This window comes from Prosopis cineraria, unplaced genomic scaffold (genome assembly GCF_029017545.1).
Source record: "Prosopis cineraria cultivar Desert tree isolate PC_DT_omini unplaced genomic scaffold, ASM2901754v1 PC172, whole genome shotgun sequence".
Classification (NCBI taxonomy): domain Eukaryota; kingdom Viridiplantae; phylum Streptophyta; class Magnoliopsida; order Fabales; family Fabaceae; genus Prosopis; species Prosopis cineraria.
In genome coordinates this window covers 43372-58295 of record NW_026555499.1, presented here as the reverse complement: position 1 = coordinate 58295, position 14924 = coordinate 43372, and the positions used below count along the sequence as shown (strand labels likewise).

General features: G+C 36.1%; 2 protein-coding genes across 2 annotated transcripts; one reads left to right on the top strand and one right to left on the bottom strand.

Moving 5' to 3' along the window:
• The first annotated feature begins 3079 nt into the window (after window positions 1-3079).
• Window positions 3080-6751, top strand: LOC129295702 (uncharacterized). The gene is made up of 3 exons (XM_054934243.1): window positions 3080-3615; window positions 4644-4774; window positions 5456-6751. The coding sequence occupies exons 1-3, from the start codon at window positions 3493-3495 to the stop codon at window positions 6240-6242; spliced, it is 1041 nt and encodes a 346-aa protein (XP_054790218.1). The 5' UTR covers window positions 3080-3492; the 3' UTR covers window positions 6243-6751.
• A 2555-nt stretch (window positions 6752-9306) lies between these two features.
• LOC129295700 (dolichyl-diphosphooligosaccharide--protein glycosyltransferase subunit STT3B) lies at window positions 9307-14462 on the bottom strand. The gene is made up of 6 exons (XM_054934242.1): window positions 13317-14462; window positions 12572-13108; window positions 11504-11958; window positions 10377-10499; window positions 10175-10234; window positions 9307-9699 (listed from the first exon to the last, which is right to left on the bottom strand). The coding sequence occupies exons 1-6, from the start codon at window positions 14253-14255 to the stop codon at window positions 9570-9572; spliced, it is 2244 nt and encodes a 747-aa protein (XP_054790217.1). The 5' UTR covers window positions 14256-14462; the 3' UTR covers window positions 9307-9569.
• Window positions 14463-14924: the final 462 nt, after the last annotated feature.

Below are 14924 nucleotides of genomic sequence, written 5' to 3'. Positions count from 1 at the left end.
GGCTCAACTCAACTTAATTATCTTTAACATAATTAAAAAATAAATATTTATGAAGCCTTAGCCACTAAGTCAAGACCAAGTCTAAGTCATTATCTCTACATTCCAACCATGACATGCGACCATAATAGAGGAAGTACTTTTTAAATTTAAGAAAAGTGGTGATCATGGAGCTTGGACACCAAGCCAGGATTATTTATAAATAGAGGAGCCTTCTCTGAACAAGAATGATCATCAGTATTAATAAATTACCATTCAAATTTCCAAATTCCTCGTCTGCTACTTTATTTTATTTTTTTCTTTTATTATATAGTTTTAGTCTTTATTTTTTTCATTGTACGGTCGGCATAACCTATTACTTAATTAATGTATCTCTGCTTTCCTATATCTATATTAATTTTTTTTACTTCGCATTATCGCATCTGGGTGAATTGTGGTAAGGAAGCCCGAGTTTTTCATGTTTGATTATAAGTCAAGTTTCATTCATTGTTTTGAGACCCCGAGTTTCTGACACTTCTCGCGACACCCCTTTTGTTGTTTTTGCCAAACAAGAACCTATACTAATGCACTCAGATTAAGGGGTTGATAATTATATTTTCTCATATGAAAAAAAATAAGACAAGACTGATGAAAACTAAAAAATGGATGTACGTATCATGGTCTTCTTCACTTGGCAATGATATCTCAACTGATTCAAGTCCATAGCATGATCCTTAATTTATTCGTAGAAAAATTTTTATGAATTTTAACATGATTTAATTTTGTCTCTTTATATAATTTTTGTGACTTTACACGAAAAAAAATTCAAGCATATTTTGTCTCTTTATACAATTTTTTGTGACTATGTAGTTAAAAAACAAAACCAAGCATAATGCTAGCACATGGGAAAGAGACAAAGCACGGTTAATTTATTTTGATGTTTTGCACCTTTCTTTTGGGGGGTTAATGTATGATTTGCACGTGAGCACATTTCTGGCCAGTTTCCATAAACAGCGACTTTCTCTATCATTAAATTAAAAATTTTTAACTAAACTGAGAACATTAATTAAATCAAATTTATTCACCGTGAAGTTTGTTTCCTACCCGGTAAACTGATTAGAGTTGGTGGGCCCATAAATTTGAGGGACGCAGGTTTAGTGAGGCACTATGTCGGTGCAGTGGACCAGTCATGGTCTCTCTCCGCGTTAACCCTATTTTTAATTAATTTAATTAAGCTCTGGCCCAACCCGTACCCTTTACAGCTGCAGGGAAAAAATAGTACATATTTTTTGTTTTTTTAAAAATAAAAAATTAAGGGAAATAACAAAAGAAGACACATGAGCTCATAATTGTGGCCGAATCCCGTTGGGAAAAAGAATCCTCACACTCCTCAATGTGTCTGCCCAATCCATTTGACTTTTATCCCCAGTTCCACCATTTTTATATATTCATTAATTAATATAGGACTATTTATAATATATAATATGATAAAGTAAAGTAAAATAATATAAACTCACAACTCCGAAGACTACGAGCATTGCACCTTAATTCTAATGCAATGATTTAAATTTCTAATTTTTTAATTTTTTTCATTAATGCTGAACAGAAACACTCCATCTTTAAATATAAGAAAATTTTGTACCCATTGGTGTTGTTTAAAATGTAAAATACTCTGAAAAAAGTCAATAACATCAAATTTTTATTTTTCATAATTACTTCTATGAATCGCATTGTGCAGAGATTATATAAGAAAAAAAAAGTTAAAAGTAAATACTAGTAAAATATATTAATTTTAATTGCAGGACAACAATGAGGAGCAATGATAATCATTTATCATTTTAATAATACAAACTACATTTAATTATTTCTCTTAATCATTATGAAGCAGTTAAAAGTATTATATATTTGAGATTGAAGAGAGTATTACATCTACTGACAGATATAATTTTGTTTTGGAAAACAATAAGATAAAAATGCTCAAGGGAGATTAACATGAATAGCCTGAATCTAAGAGATCATTGTCAATATTACTGTTCCTTCCTGAAAATCATCGGCTTCGACTAATTCAATTCAGATTGAGTTAAGTTGTATCTTTTTGGACGAAAGCTCTGTCACACAATGTAGTCGCATTTTCAGGTTCAAGACCAAGAACATGTTGGCATGTCAGTGGTATTTCAATGGAGATGAAATTTATACTCTTACCACTTTTTTTTTTTAATAATAATCTATGTGGGGATTGAATCCCACTTACAAGAATGGTGGAGCTTAGTCACGCGATTATCACTTCTATAATTGTTTAACATGAAAGTTATGCAAAATTAGACCCATGTCTATATATCTATTACTTTTTAATATGAGCATGGTATGAATATTAAATTTTAAGAAAAATAATTCACACAATTTCAATATCAATATATTAATTTAATGGACCATTCTCCACTGCATCGCATAAACATCCATATAGTTAAATTATAAAGATGAAATATTTGTTTACAAAATTTAATGATTTTTTTATCGTTGGAAAAATTAATCTTTTAGTCCTTCAACTTTTAACTCACTTGTAACTCAGTCCCTCAACTATGACTCACTGCGACTCAGTCCCTCAACTATAACTCGCTGCAACTCAATCCCTCAACTTTTGATTTACCTATAACTCGGTCCTTATTTTTTAATTTTTTTTAAAATTTTTTATCAAATAAGAGGGATAAAAAATGCTCATATATTATTTTAAAATACCCTCTTCTTATTCATTAATGTGAGATATAAGCTAATATGAAAAAAAAATTAACAAAAATTAAGGGACTAAATTGTAAGTGATTCAAAAGTTGAAGGACTGAGTCATAGGCGAGTTATAGTTGAGGGATTGAATCATAGTGAGTCATAGTTAAACGACTGAGTTACAAGTGACTTAAAAGTTGGAGGACTAAAAGATTAATTTTTCCTTTATCATTTCTTGATAAATTATTAATTAATGCTGAATGTATAGAATTTTACTTAATTTTATCGTCAAATGGTTTTTTTTTTGGACGTAATTGAAAATACATTTGGTGCCTTAAATATTATAAGATTTATTGTTATATTTTTTTTCTTTACAGGGAAAACGCGCAGGAGCAAGAAGAATCCAACGCAATGCATATAATTGAAGTAGAAGACGAAGGGAATGGTTGCACAAAAAAGCCAAATTCTTGTTGAAGCTTTACAGAAGAAGACTCTCTTTTCCTTCACCAAAATCTCACACTGGCGTTGCATTCATTCATTCATTCGTCTTTTTTGCTTCATTTTAGTTCTCTCTGTCAAAACTAAGTCTTTCCCTGCCCTAATTTCTGTATTCGAACAATTTTTCCTCTCTGGTGTTGTGCCCGATTCGTTTCTCTTTCCCTCACCGGTTAATTTGCGCGATTGTGCATGTGAGATTCCCAGTTTCTTATCGCAGATCTTGGTGTCGGTGTCTGTGGTAGAGGTAACGGCAGTTGGGATTCTGCGAAAGAAGGGTTAGGTGACGGTCGATCGGCGAACATGTCTCCGTCTAATTATTTGCAGAATGGAAGTGGATGCGGAGGTAACGGACGCAATTGGATTGAGCATCCGGTTTCCAAATTGGACACTCTCGCCGGCGTGGCCATCAAGTACGGTGTCGAGGTACGAATCGTTTTACATATTCTCTTTTGAGTATTCGCTTGACGATTCTTGAAGCATCTTGTAATTAATTTTCTTAGTCTCTGTTGAAGAGGGTGTGATTTTTTTTCCTTCAAAGGTTGCAACTAGTGAATGTTCAAAGCCTTTCTTGAAAACGAGGAGAAATATTCTGTGTATATTATAATATTAATATTAAAAAAATGAAATGCTTGTTTTTAATCTAACTTTGTGGAACGATTGAGGTTATGTGGTTTGGTTGTTTTCTCATGAGCTGATATGGATTAACCGCTCTAGTTCTGCCACTTGCTCCCAGTACTTGATGAAGCTGATAGAGAAAGACAGTAAAAGGTCGACATGGGTCTTGAATATTTGAGTGAAATCAACTAATTATTTGTCCTCATGTGCTGTTGTCCACTTCTATTACACACTTGGTAATGGATGCAACCGGTTATGGATGGGAAACTGAAAATAGGAAAGATCCTGTTCATCTTGAATACATGCTGTCTCTGACATTTTTTTTTTTTGGTTTATAACAGTCAAAATTTAATTGTATATGCTTGATTTACCCGTTCGTTAGTATAGAGTGATGCTTCCCTTTCAGGTACGATATAGGATGGAGATGATCATACATTAATGTGGAAAGTCTGAAAATCACTTGCGCACTTTTACTGATGTCAGCATCTTATATTTAGTAGTATTCAGAATACTTTCCTAGTGTTGTTTGGGGCAAGAATAGTTATGTATTTTTAAATGGACATATGCATTAACTAGCATATTTGATTACTAAATGTCATTACTTCAGGAGAATACGCACACATGCATGTCTTTCTTATAATTATAAATGTTGATGTTATGGTAGGTTAGGTACTTTGCCTTTTCCTTTATTATCAGATTTACAGTGATTATTTTAACAGTTGGCGGTCATCATAAATTTGATGTGTCTAATGAGTGAGGTTTGCAGTTGCTTTCTAGGTTGATAATCTGATAATGATTTATCTTCCTTTTGATGGCAACTCCTTGTAATAATATAGGTGGCTGATATCAAAAGGATGAATGGACTAGCCACAGATCTTCAAATGTTTGCACTGAAGACTCTGCGTATACCACTGCCAGGAAGACATCCACCCTCTCATAGTCCTCCCAATGGAGCTGCCAATTCTGGGTACAAATATACTTTGATTCCTTCACTGTTTCCTGTGATCTGCAATAGACTATCTACCCATTATAACCTACTCCTTTAAGAATTTTTGAGGAAAATCCTTTCTTGCTTTATATTTAATTCTTTTAAAAGAGGTTTTAAAATTAATTTATATTTTTACAGTTCAGGGATCATATTGGCATTTTACCAGCCAGATTTTCTTTGGACTTTGGACTGTAATTAATATCACCATTGCTGCTAAACTGCTTAGTGTAGTGTAGAAAAAAGGGTGGGCCATCATGCCTTCCCTGGTGGTATAATGAAGATCAGGAACTAGAAAGGAATTTTGGCATGCCTTTCTGCAAGCTCGTTCTTTGCTTACTGGACTCCTGAACAATATTAAATTAGTCTAAGATTCTAGCCATAGTTTAGTTTGATTGACTTTAGGTGTAATTTGATACGCTTATACAAATTTTATTTATGATTTACTATTTGCTCTTCATACTCTAGAATGTGGAAAAATTGATTGTCTTCCTGAATTTTCCTTATGGTAATGTAATAGTTCATCAGATAGCCTTGTGCATTTCTTTGGTTTCAGATAGCACAACATTAATTATCAATTATCTGGACTGAAATCTATGCTGAACTGTATAAATTCATTTTACTGTTCTTTTGGGTCAAAATTTTACTGAAATTTTAATGCAGAGACTACAGTCCTGAAAAGAGACGTCCACATTCAGTTCGATCTAGTACACAGGAGCCTTTCCAGTCCTTAAGATTGAAAGCAACCCGGGAGAAGACTTCTTCGGCTATGGCTAATCTACAAGCATACTATGGACTCAAATCTTCAAATCCAAGGAGCCAAAATGTAGAAACCGAAATGGTTGTTTATAGATCTGCTAGTGGAGATGAGCTCAGAGATGATTGGCTCCCCAAAGCCTCTCCAGTTTCAGAGATGCCATCAAACCAAAATCACAAGTCAAGAAATTTTGAATATGATTTGCTGATTGGGGATCGAGGAGCGACTCAGTATCATGTAGAGATTGAGGATGGGGGAGGTGACAAGTCTGATGAGAAATCTGTCCGTAGACGTCAGAAGGCTGAAGTTGACAGTGGTTCTGATACCACTGACATGCTTTTAAAACGAGAAAGCAGTGCCTTCTCTTCAACAGGAAAGGGTCAGGCCATGAAGCCAAAATCAGCCAGCCGGGCGGTGTTGTTTCCTGAGACTGAGTCAGGATGGTTAGATTCTATTCCAATGGGTCTGGGAGAATCTATAATAACTGATGTGCTTTCTGGGGTGCGTAAATCGTTAAGTGCGTCAAGCCTCAAAGATCAGGAAAAGAGTGACTCAGCCACGGTCTGGCCAACTGGAAGATGGAATTTGAAATCAGACTTGCAAGCTCTTTCAAGTGCAGCCATTGCCAATCCTATTTTCAATGGCTTACCTATCCCAATATCTGGACGCAGGAACAAAGCAGCCCGTGATTAGGACAACTCGAATCCATTCTTGTATGCAATCTACTTTTTGACATCACAAACGTTAATAGCTTACAGATTAAATGTTCTGGGCGAGTAAGCCTGAGCAGAAAGGAAAGAGAAAAGCAAAGTATACAGTTAGGATATTTATTTCAGGCGCAGAAGAACAAGGTGCCAATGACCACCCAGAAAGTGATGCTGCAGAGGCTGCTGCTGGGGCAAATGTGCTTGGCAAATAAAGGACTCTTAGTTCAAGTGTACAATTGTATAATGGTAGCTCCAACTTGGGTTAGGAGTTCACTTACTGGTTGAAGAGTTTCACATTGTCTAGTTCTTGTCTCACTGCGGCATTCTTGTTGAATTGTTCCCTATGTATTATGATTTTATTTCTTTAAGAGACCCATTTTATCAGCATTGCACGTTATGATGATTGGGCCGTAACATTCTGATATATACACACACATACACAAAGACCCTGTTTCATGGGCATTAATTTATGTTAGAATATGTGCCATTGTATTACCCAAGTGTGTCGGACTAATTATTCCACTTGCATTGGTCATTTTACTTGTGAGCGATGAATGCAGGTTTGAATCAGAAAACAACACATTTAGTTGGATTTTTTTTTTTTGGTTGAAAAGATGAGGTCGATTGATCAATTATAGGAAACGTAGGTATGATTTGAACACGATGCATGGGCAGCAAGGGATCAGGTTTTGACATCAATTTGGAGGGCTACTGTAAGATCATTCTTCAAATAACATAAGATTAAGGATTATTTTTTTCTCTCAACTATACGTAAAAAGTTATTAAAAATTCTAAACTCAATTGAGATCAATTTTATCCATTAATCTCAATTTTGCTCTTTGTACCCTTAACGTTAATTTTCTGCTAGTAGGACTCATTCTATATTTTTTTATTATTTTTTTTTTACACCTCACCTACCCTCTCTCTCATCCACTTCTCTCCTCCACACTTTCTCAACGTCAAAGTCTCAAAGATGCTCTGCTCATCCTCCTTCCACTTTTGATCTCTTTGCCACTTCCACGCGTGACTCCTCTGTTTCTCCCTTCCACCAAATCATCGAACACCACCTTAATCACGACTCTTGGAACCACCACCATCACTCCCACACCAAGGTTCCTATCTTGTTTGCAAGCATTTACGAGCTTCCTGACTAAACCTGGGCTGCTGGATGCATAGCACAAGGACTTGAGAAGAGCAAGGGCAACGACAACATAGGGCCAACGAGTACGGCAGTAGCAAAGGCGGTGTTGCAGGTGCTGCCAAAGCTGAAGGGGAAGTTGAGCAGAATGGCATTGAGGGAGCCGACGCCGAACGTATTGGTGCTGGACCTAATGGTGAAGTGGAGAAGAAGGGCGTGACGGCGGAAGATGTGAACGAGGCTTCACTCACTCATCATGCTGCTGCAGCAAAGTGAAGCACAGGACGTGGGGATCCATGAAAGGTCGGAACCAAGAGGATGGGCTAAGGAAGCTGAACATAAGCCAATGCACAACACTCACGCCCTCGGCGATTCAGGCAGTGTGTGAGTCATTCCCAGCTCTGCACACATGCTTCAGCAGGCATTCCCTCATCATGAGTGGCCGTCTCAGCTGACGTCAGCGCACTGTGGTTGTGTCGTCCAGGCACGTTGAGCCGTCAACGCTTTTCCTCATCCGGCACGCTGAGCCCTTCATTCCATCCGCATGCTTCTAGGAAGTGCCTTTTAGGGTACGGAGAAGTAGAACCAACCATTCTCCTTGTGCAGCTGTCTATATGTGACACTCGGTTTGCTTATACATTATGTTGTCGCCGCCCTCGCTCTTCTCAAGTCCCTCAGCATGTTCAAGGGGACGGAGCTCAGAGAGAGAGGAGATGGGGAGAGGGTGGAGAGGAGAGATAGGAGTGAGGAAAATAATAATAATAATAATAATAAAATAAGTCCCACTATTATATTATATTATTAGAAAAATGTATGTAAGCCATACTAATGGATAATTGTTGACAGAGGCAAGGAGGAAACAAGATTATGAGGTTGAGAGATAAAATTAATCTTTAATGAGTTTAAAATTTTTAATAATCTTTTGTATATAGTTGAGGGGTAAAAATAACTCTTAATCTAATAGTATATTAGATTTGCTTCATGATTTCACCACTGGAGTATTGTCAAGCTTCATGGATATGGAGGCCAGCTCCCTATGGAGTTGTGAACTAGGGACTTTGGCGCTTAATATAACATGGAGTCAATTGAGAATATACAAATTCTTTTTAATTAATAAAATACAATTTGGAATATTTTAACGCAGGTTTAAGTCACTGATCGAGCTTTATGTATTGGCTTAAACACAGTTTAAGCTCGTAATCCGACTAACCCATTATGAGCTAAGATAACCAACACGCAGAAATTGTGTTTTCGGCAAAATCTTGTGTAAGAGCCCCCTAATCCTATTGCCAAAGCTCAAAAGAAATGTGCTTTCAAGGAACACACTCATTCACGCATCTCAATAACACTGATAGTTCGACCTAAATCTTCTATATTTGATAAACAAAAATACTATATCTTTTTAAAAAAAGATAAAAAACAAATGTTATACTCCTCCCTAAATCCCAATACATAGCAAGACCTTACGGTTGTGGCAGCTGTCGAGCTCTCCAAGGCCTCAGCTACTACCTAGACATTTTCATGAATTATTGTGAAGATTCTCAATATTTTTTTTAGTATATAAATTTATAGATACTTCGATTTAGATTAGATTCTCAATAAAATCTCGATCCAGGACTGGAGAGACAAGGGCTCCAATTTTTTTGTTAGTGAATGAATTAAAGGGATCATACTCCATCTGGGGATCCTGCTCAATGATACCATGTAAAATCCCTATGAAAGAATTTATTTAATATGCATTGATACAGACAAAGTCGCTGAGCTGTATAACATATATTTATTTATGTTTTCAAGAGAAACTAGTTTTAGCCCCTCATTTACTCAAGGTACATTGAAATTTTTTCCTAAGATTGCCCTTGTGGAACCAAATAAACTAAATTGTGCAAATGAAAGACGCTATCAGGGGGGGAAATTAAAGAAATGGTTCCAGAAAATTAATAATAAAAGAGAACTGAATTCTACACAAGCATGAAAGAAAATGTGAAGTTAGAATTCCGCAACATTACCTGGACTGAATTCTACAAATGCAAACAAAAAAACAAGAAAGGTCTATGATCTATAAACAGCCAAGCAGTTTTTGGGCTCTCAGGCTAACTAAAATGCTACAAGTTCCCGCAGAGAAAACTACATTTGACTTTTTTGATTTTTTGTTTTTCCTGGAATCGTAGGCAAGACTTACCACCTGTTTTTAGGTGGTTTTACTTTATAAATACGAACTATCCAATTCTGTGTAGTAAATGCCTCTTCCAAATACTCCAGCTTTATGTCTTTGTTCCCAATTTCCACTCCTCTTGCACGATCATACCTGCCAATCCAAGAGGTATAAATATAAAACAGGATTTACACAACCTTTGAGCACGCCACGCCATGAAGAACGCTTGAGCTGAAAAGGTCTTATAAAGAACAATTTTACGGGCAGGGATTATATGGCATTGTTCCAACATGCACGAAGTTATGAAATCTCAGATAGTTCAATATTAAAGGCTTGAGCTAGACTACACTCAACAATACTTAATCTAACTCCCAAGTCCCAACTACCCGCAATGCAATACATTTGTGCCCAAGAAAACGTGTGTAGATCTTTTTTTTTTTTTTGCCAGAAAAACGTGTGTAGATCTGATAATGAATTATCCTGCATCATTTATCCCTATCAGAAATTAGTAGTCCATTACAACTAAGTTATACACAACCATGCTCGATGCTCAATTATCAAGGACCTGAAATTTATGTAGGGTCAGATATTAAAATAGTAACAGTGATAAAGGAGGTATAGCACTTACCCAGGTGGTTTGCCATATTCTGTTGTCAGCTCCCCAAACCTATAATAACACAGCTTGTACCTGACCAAGAGACCAATTTGGTTATATATGAATTTATTTTTGAAAAATCATTCCAGCATAGATTAGACTGGCATGCATCCAGACTCACTGAAATTGATAGATATATAAAGTCAAGATCACGTGGCAGTGCTAAGAAACTTACATTAGACAGTTCAACATCTTTGGAGCTGCCCCTTTATCTACACGATACTCTCCATTGACAAGGTAATCAGGTTCCTTTATTACAGGGAAAACACCACCACCAATCCTCACCATCCACAGAAATCTACACAAAATTATGAATTATGAGTATCATATATAAATTGTCGGAAGCAATGTAACAAGGAAGAAAAAATATGAACTCAAATGAAATCAACCAAAAAAAGAACTCAATGGGAAACAACATTTTGATATCATGAATAAAAGTAATAAAGCATAATTGCATAATAGGGCAAGACTTATATACTTACCCTTGTATACTTAATATTACTTACCCTTATATACTTAATATACTTTCATCCAATCAAATCAAAACATGTGAATTTTAATATGTTAATAACATTAATAAAAAGAATTTATTATAGAATAAATAATCTATCATAAGCACACATATCTTGATTTAATTGAAGACAAGCACTTAAGTATATAAAGCTAAATATACAAGTTCTTCCCTATTTATAAACGAAGGAAAGCAATTGATATGTTTAAAAATCATTATTCAGTTTCAGCACAAGTCAACCATTAGACAACCGACATATAATTGTGCATGCTTTAAAGAAGCAACCACCTGAAGAACCAAGTGCTACAAAAACCATACCACAAAGTGCAAGAGGTATTCGTATTTTCTTTTTTAATATAACTAACTGAATATGTACAAGCTTAGTGATGGAAGGCCTCAAAAAATTTAGAGTATAAAAAGTGTGAAGCCCAGCAGTCATAACAAGTTTCTGAGGAGGCTAAAAAGCATGACAAGAGAATGAGGAAATTCAGAAAAAGTCACATAAACTCCTGATGTTGGAATGATAACAGACATAGAGATTAAGTCATGCAACTTAAATAACTCTTAGATTCACATCTGGATACAAGTGGCTCCATCTGAGATCAGGTTGCACAACTTAGATTTTATGCCAAACTCAAATGAAGCCACCTGTACCATTGTTGAATGTTGAGTCTGCAAGAGTACTCTAAGAAGAATTTTGCATGAAGAAATTGCTGCATCTACATGCATGAAGTAGTATATATAAAATAGAAGAAGATCCAAATATAAAGCATTTTATCAGAAGGTCTTACTTATTTATATCATCAGAAGAATAACCAGTAACTCCGCCAAAGACAACTAAAACATAATCCACATCAAGTGATCGCATTATCTCATATGCCTCATCCTCATAAGAAGACATCGCGCGCCCAACAGTTGCTATGTGTGTATTGTTCCAGGTGTTGTTGTCAACAATGACTGTTCTATTTCCCATGGCAGTAATTTGGTAACCATAATCCCACCATGACATCACCTTAGCATCTGGGGGAGTATTCTGACGAAGCCAAAAGTATGCCTCACGATAATCATCAAATATGACCCTGTTACCATGAGCACCCCTTGCAGCCAAGACAATTGAGGGAGATGAGTAAGCCTCAGAGGTGACCCAGGTACAGTGAGTAGCATATCTACTGAGCAGATAGAAGGCACCAAGAAGTAACACAATGGCACCATTTCTTTGGAAAGGCTGGGAGTGATCAACCAAACCCTGTTTTTAAGGAATTGTAAATATTTGATTTTGTCACATCATCACATCAACTTAAAAAGAAAATGTAACCAAAAAAAAATATATATCTGTTTATACCACAGTTTTAAGATACAAAGTCACCATTATATCAGTAACCTCTGTAATGCCAGTTGTCTAAATATAATGTTCAATGATATCAGTTTTTCTTTTAAAAAAAGTGCAACCAGATTATAGTTAAACAATAAGAAAAACAGTTTTTAGGGGAAAGACAAAAAGAATAGCCGTGCATTAATGATTGCATCTATCTGGTGCAACAATCAACAACACAGCTCAAAACAGATCCCTTATCCACACTGATAAATCTTTTTCATGACCATGAGAAAGGAGCAAGCACTGATAGGTTGGGAAGAGATGATGCGAAGCAATATTGACCAACAGCATTAATCCTAACCAAATACCTCAAGAAAATGTTATCAAGAACTGCGCTAGCCTGTTCTCATCAAACTAATATGCATTTCAACCACATGCAAACTTAGGTTAGTAAATGGGGGGGGGGAACGGAAAAGGATAAAAACATTGAAATACAATTTGTTTTAAAACCCATGGTTCTACCAGTTACTATGAAGTATCTTACCTTGGAAGAACCTTTTATGGTACTAGTTCCTTTGCTAGAACCACTCTGAACAGCTTTGCTTTTGGCCCTTACGAGCTGAGCCAAATTCTTCACAGTGGCAGAAACTGCAATAGCACTAATAAGGCATACTGCAGGCGTAGCAACAAGAATTAAGCGAACCATCACACCAGCAAAATACATGCTTGTAAGACCATACATAACTATAAAAATTGTAGCATCTGACAGCCGCTTGAAGCAAAAGTAGAGCCCAGCGGGGAAGAAAAACAGCAGGATGTGGAAGTCAAACATAAAAGAAGACCAAGCAGTTGGCTGATGCTCAGAGACAGATGCAATGATTGGAATATGATCCTTAGCGTAGGTTGGATCAAGCAAGGAGTAGAATCTTCCTGTCCACGGAGAAATATAACCAGATGCTGTGCCTACTCCCAAAGCAACGGCACCAATACTAACTGCAGTAGTTACAGTGATCCTTAGGAAGGCCTGAAACAATTTTGTATCAGCAAGAGAATGCCTTACCCAATCCAAGAAGTAAAATACCTGCAAAGACAATTCATATTAGAGACTTAGAGCTCAAAATTCCACATCCTAAAACAATTACGTAAATCTACAGACGTAAATCTCTAAAACTATCATTTGCTAATACATTTTAACTTTGTAGATGCTAAACACATATTAACGAAATTCTGTACCATGCCACAAATAATTCAACGAGGCAATGATAAAGTAAAAAGGAACAAAAGGAAACCTGAATCAGGAAAAACACGCCCATCGCAGCCATATGCTCTCCAGATTGAACGTGCTGGAATCCAACAAACCGAATTTGCATTGCAAGCAACATTCCCAAAATATACATGCAGTTATAAGCAACATACAGCCTCATGGAATACCTTCCCGTGACTAAAAGGACCAGCACATAAAGTGGAATCAGATTAATGATAAACACGTAACCACCCCAAGCAGAAACCATGTAGAAGTACCCAAAAGCGGAAGCTAAAGACCATGCAAGCGATCCTGTATTCACCGCCTTCACGAACAAGTAAAATGTCAACAACAAGGCGAAAATTGCAACACCCTCATTATCATATGATCCAGCCACCGACCTAGAAATGTACCCAGGACAAATAGCGATCAATGCCGCGGCAACAAGACCAGCACCTGAATCCCAAATCTCTTTACCAAAGAAATAAGCAACCAATGTAGTGTTCGATGCGAAAAATGGTGCTGTTAACACACAGACCTCACGGATGTGAACCGCAAACCTCAGAAATCGCAAACCCCAGTAAATTAAAGCGGCAGTGACCATGAGACCCGGGTAAAGAGTGCCCCCAATGATACGACCCAGAGGATACCAACTCTCAGAATCAAACCAATTCCAGAACTCATAGAAACCTTTCTCGGTCAAGAAAAGTGTGGTCCGATAATTGAAGTAAGGATCGAACTCATGGATCATGGACTCGTATCGCAGAACACTGAAAAGCCGAGTGATGAAAGCCAATACATAGACGAGTAATAGGATGGAAACCCGGATCAGCAGCTCCTGCTGCTTGGTTTTCAGTTTAAAGCTCTTCAAAGAAAGGATGTTCGACAGATCGGTCTTCAATGCCGACGCCCGCATTGCTGCTGGACCGCTCTGGTTCGATCCAGATTTTACAGTCCCGTTCAAGGGTTCAGCTTTCCCAGCCATAAGACAACAAGGATCTATGTTAATTTGAGATGTGGGATTACTATCGAGGATTTTCCATGAAAACTTTCTCGGAAAAATGGTGAGTCAACAGTGAAATGGGTTGTGGATGTAAACTAGTGGCGCAAAACCCTAGAACTAACAGGGATTAGATTAAAGTCCAGTTTTTTGCCGGTGGAACTCGAAACAGAGAGCCAAATATGCGATGATCCATAGACGGCTCTTCCACCAATTACAGAAAGTCAATCCTTTTGTACCTATTAGCTTTTTAAAAAAAATTATTTATTTATTTCATATGTAGTTTGATTGAGCTGTAATTCAATCTCTAATATGTAACTCGTTATGATTTCATCTTTATAATTTCGATTCAATTAAAATTCAAGACGTGTTTGGCAATTTATTTTAAAAATATTTTTTATTTTTTAAAATAAAAAAAGTAAAAAAATTTATTTAATAACATATTTTTTAAAAGTATTTTAAAAAATTAAAAAATAAAATATTATTTTGAAAAATAAAAAAAAACATTTTTTAAGTGTTTTGATATTATTTTTATGAAGAAAAAAGAAGAATGAAAAAAATACTTATTTTTTTAGAACATGTTTTAAAAAATATTAATTTTTAAAATAATAAAATAAAAATAATTCTAAACAAGCTCTCAATATTTAAATTTTA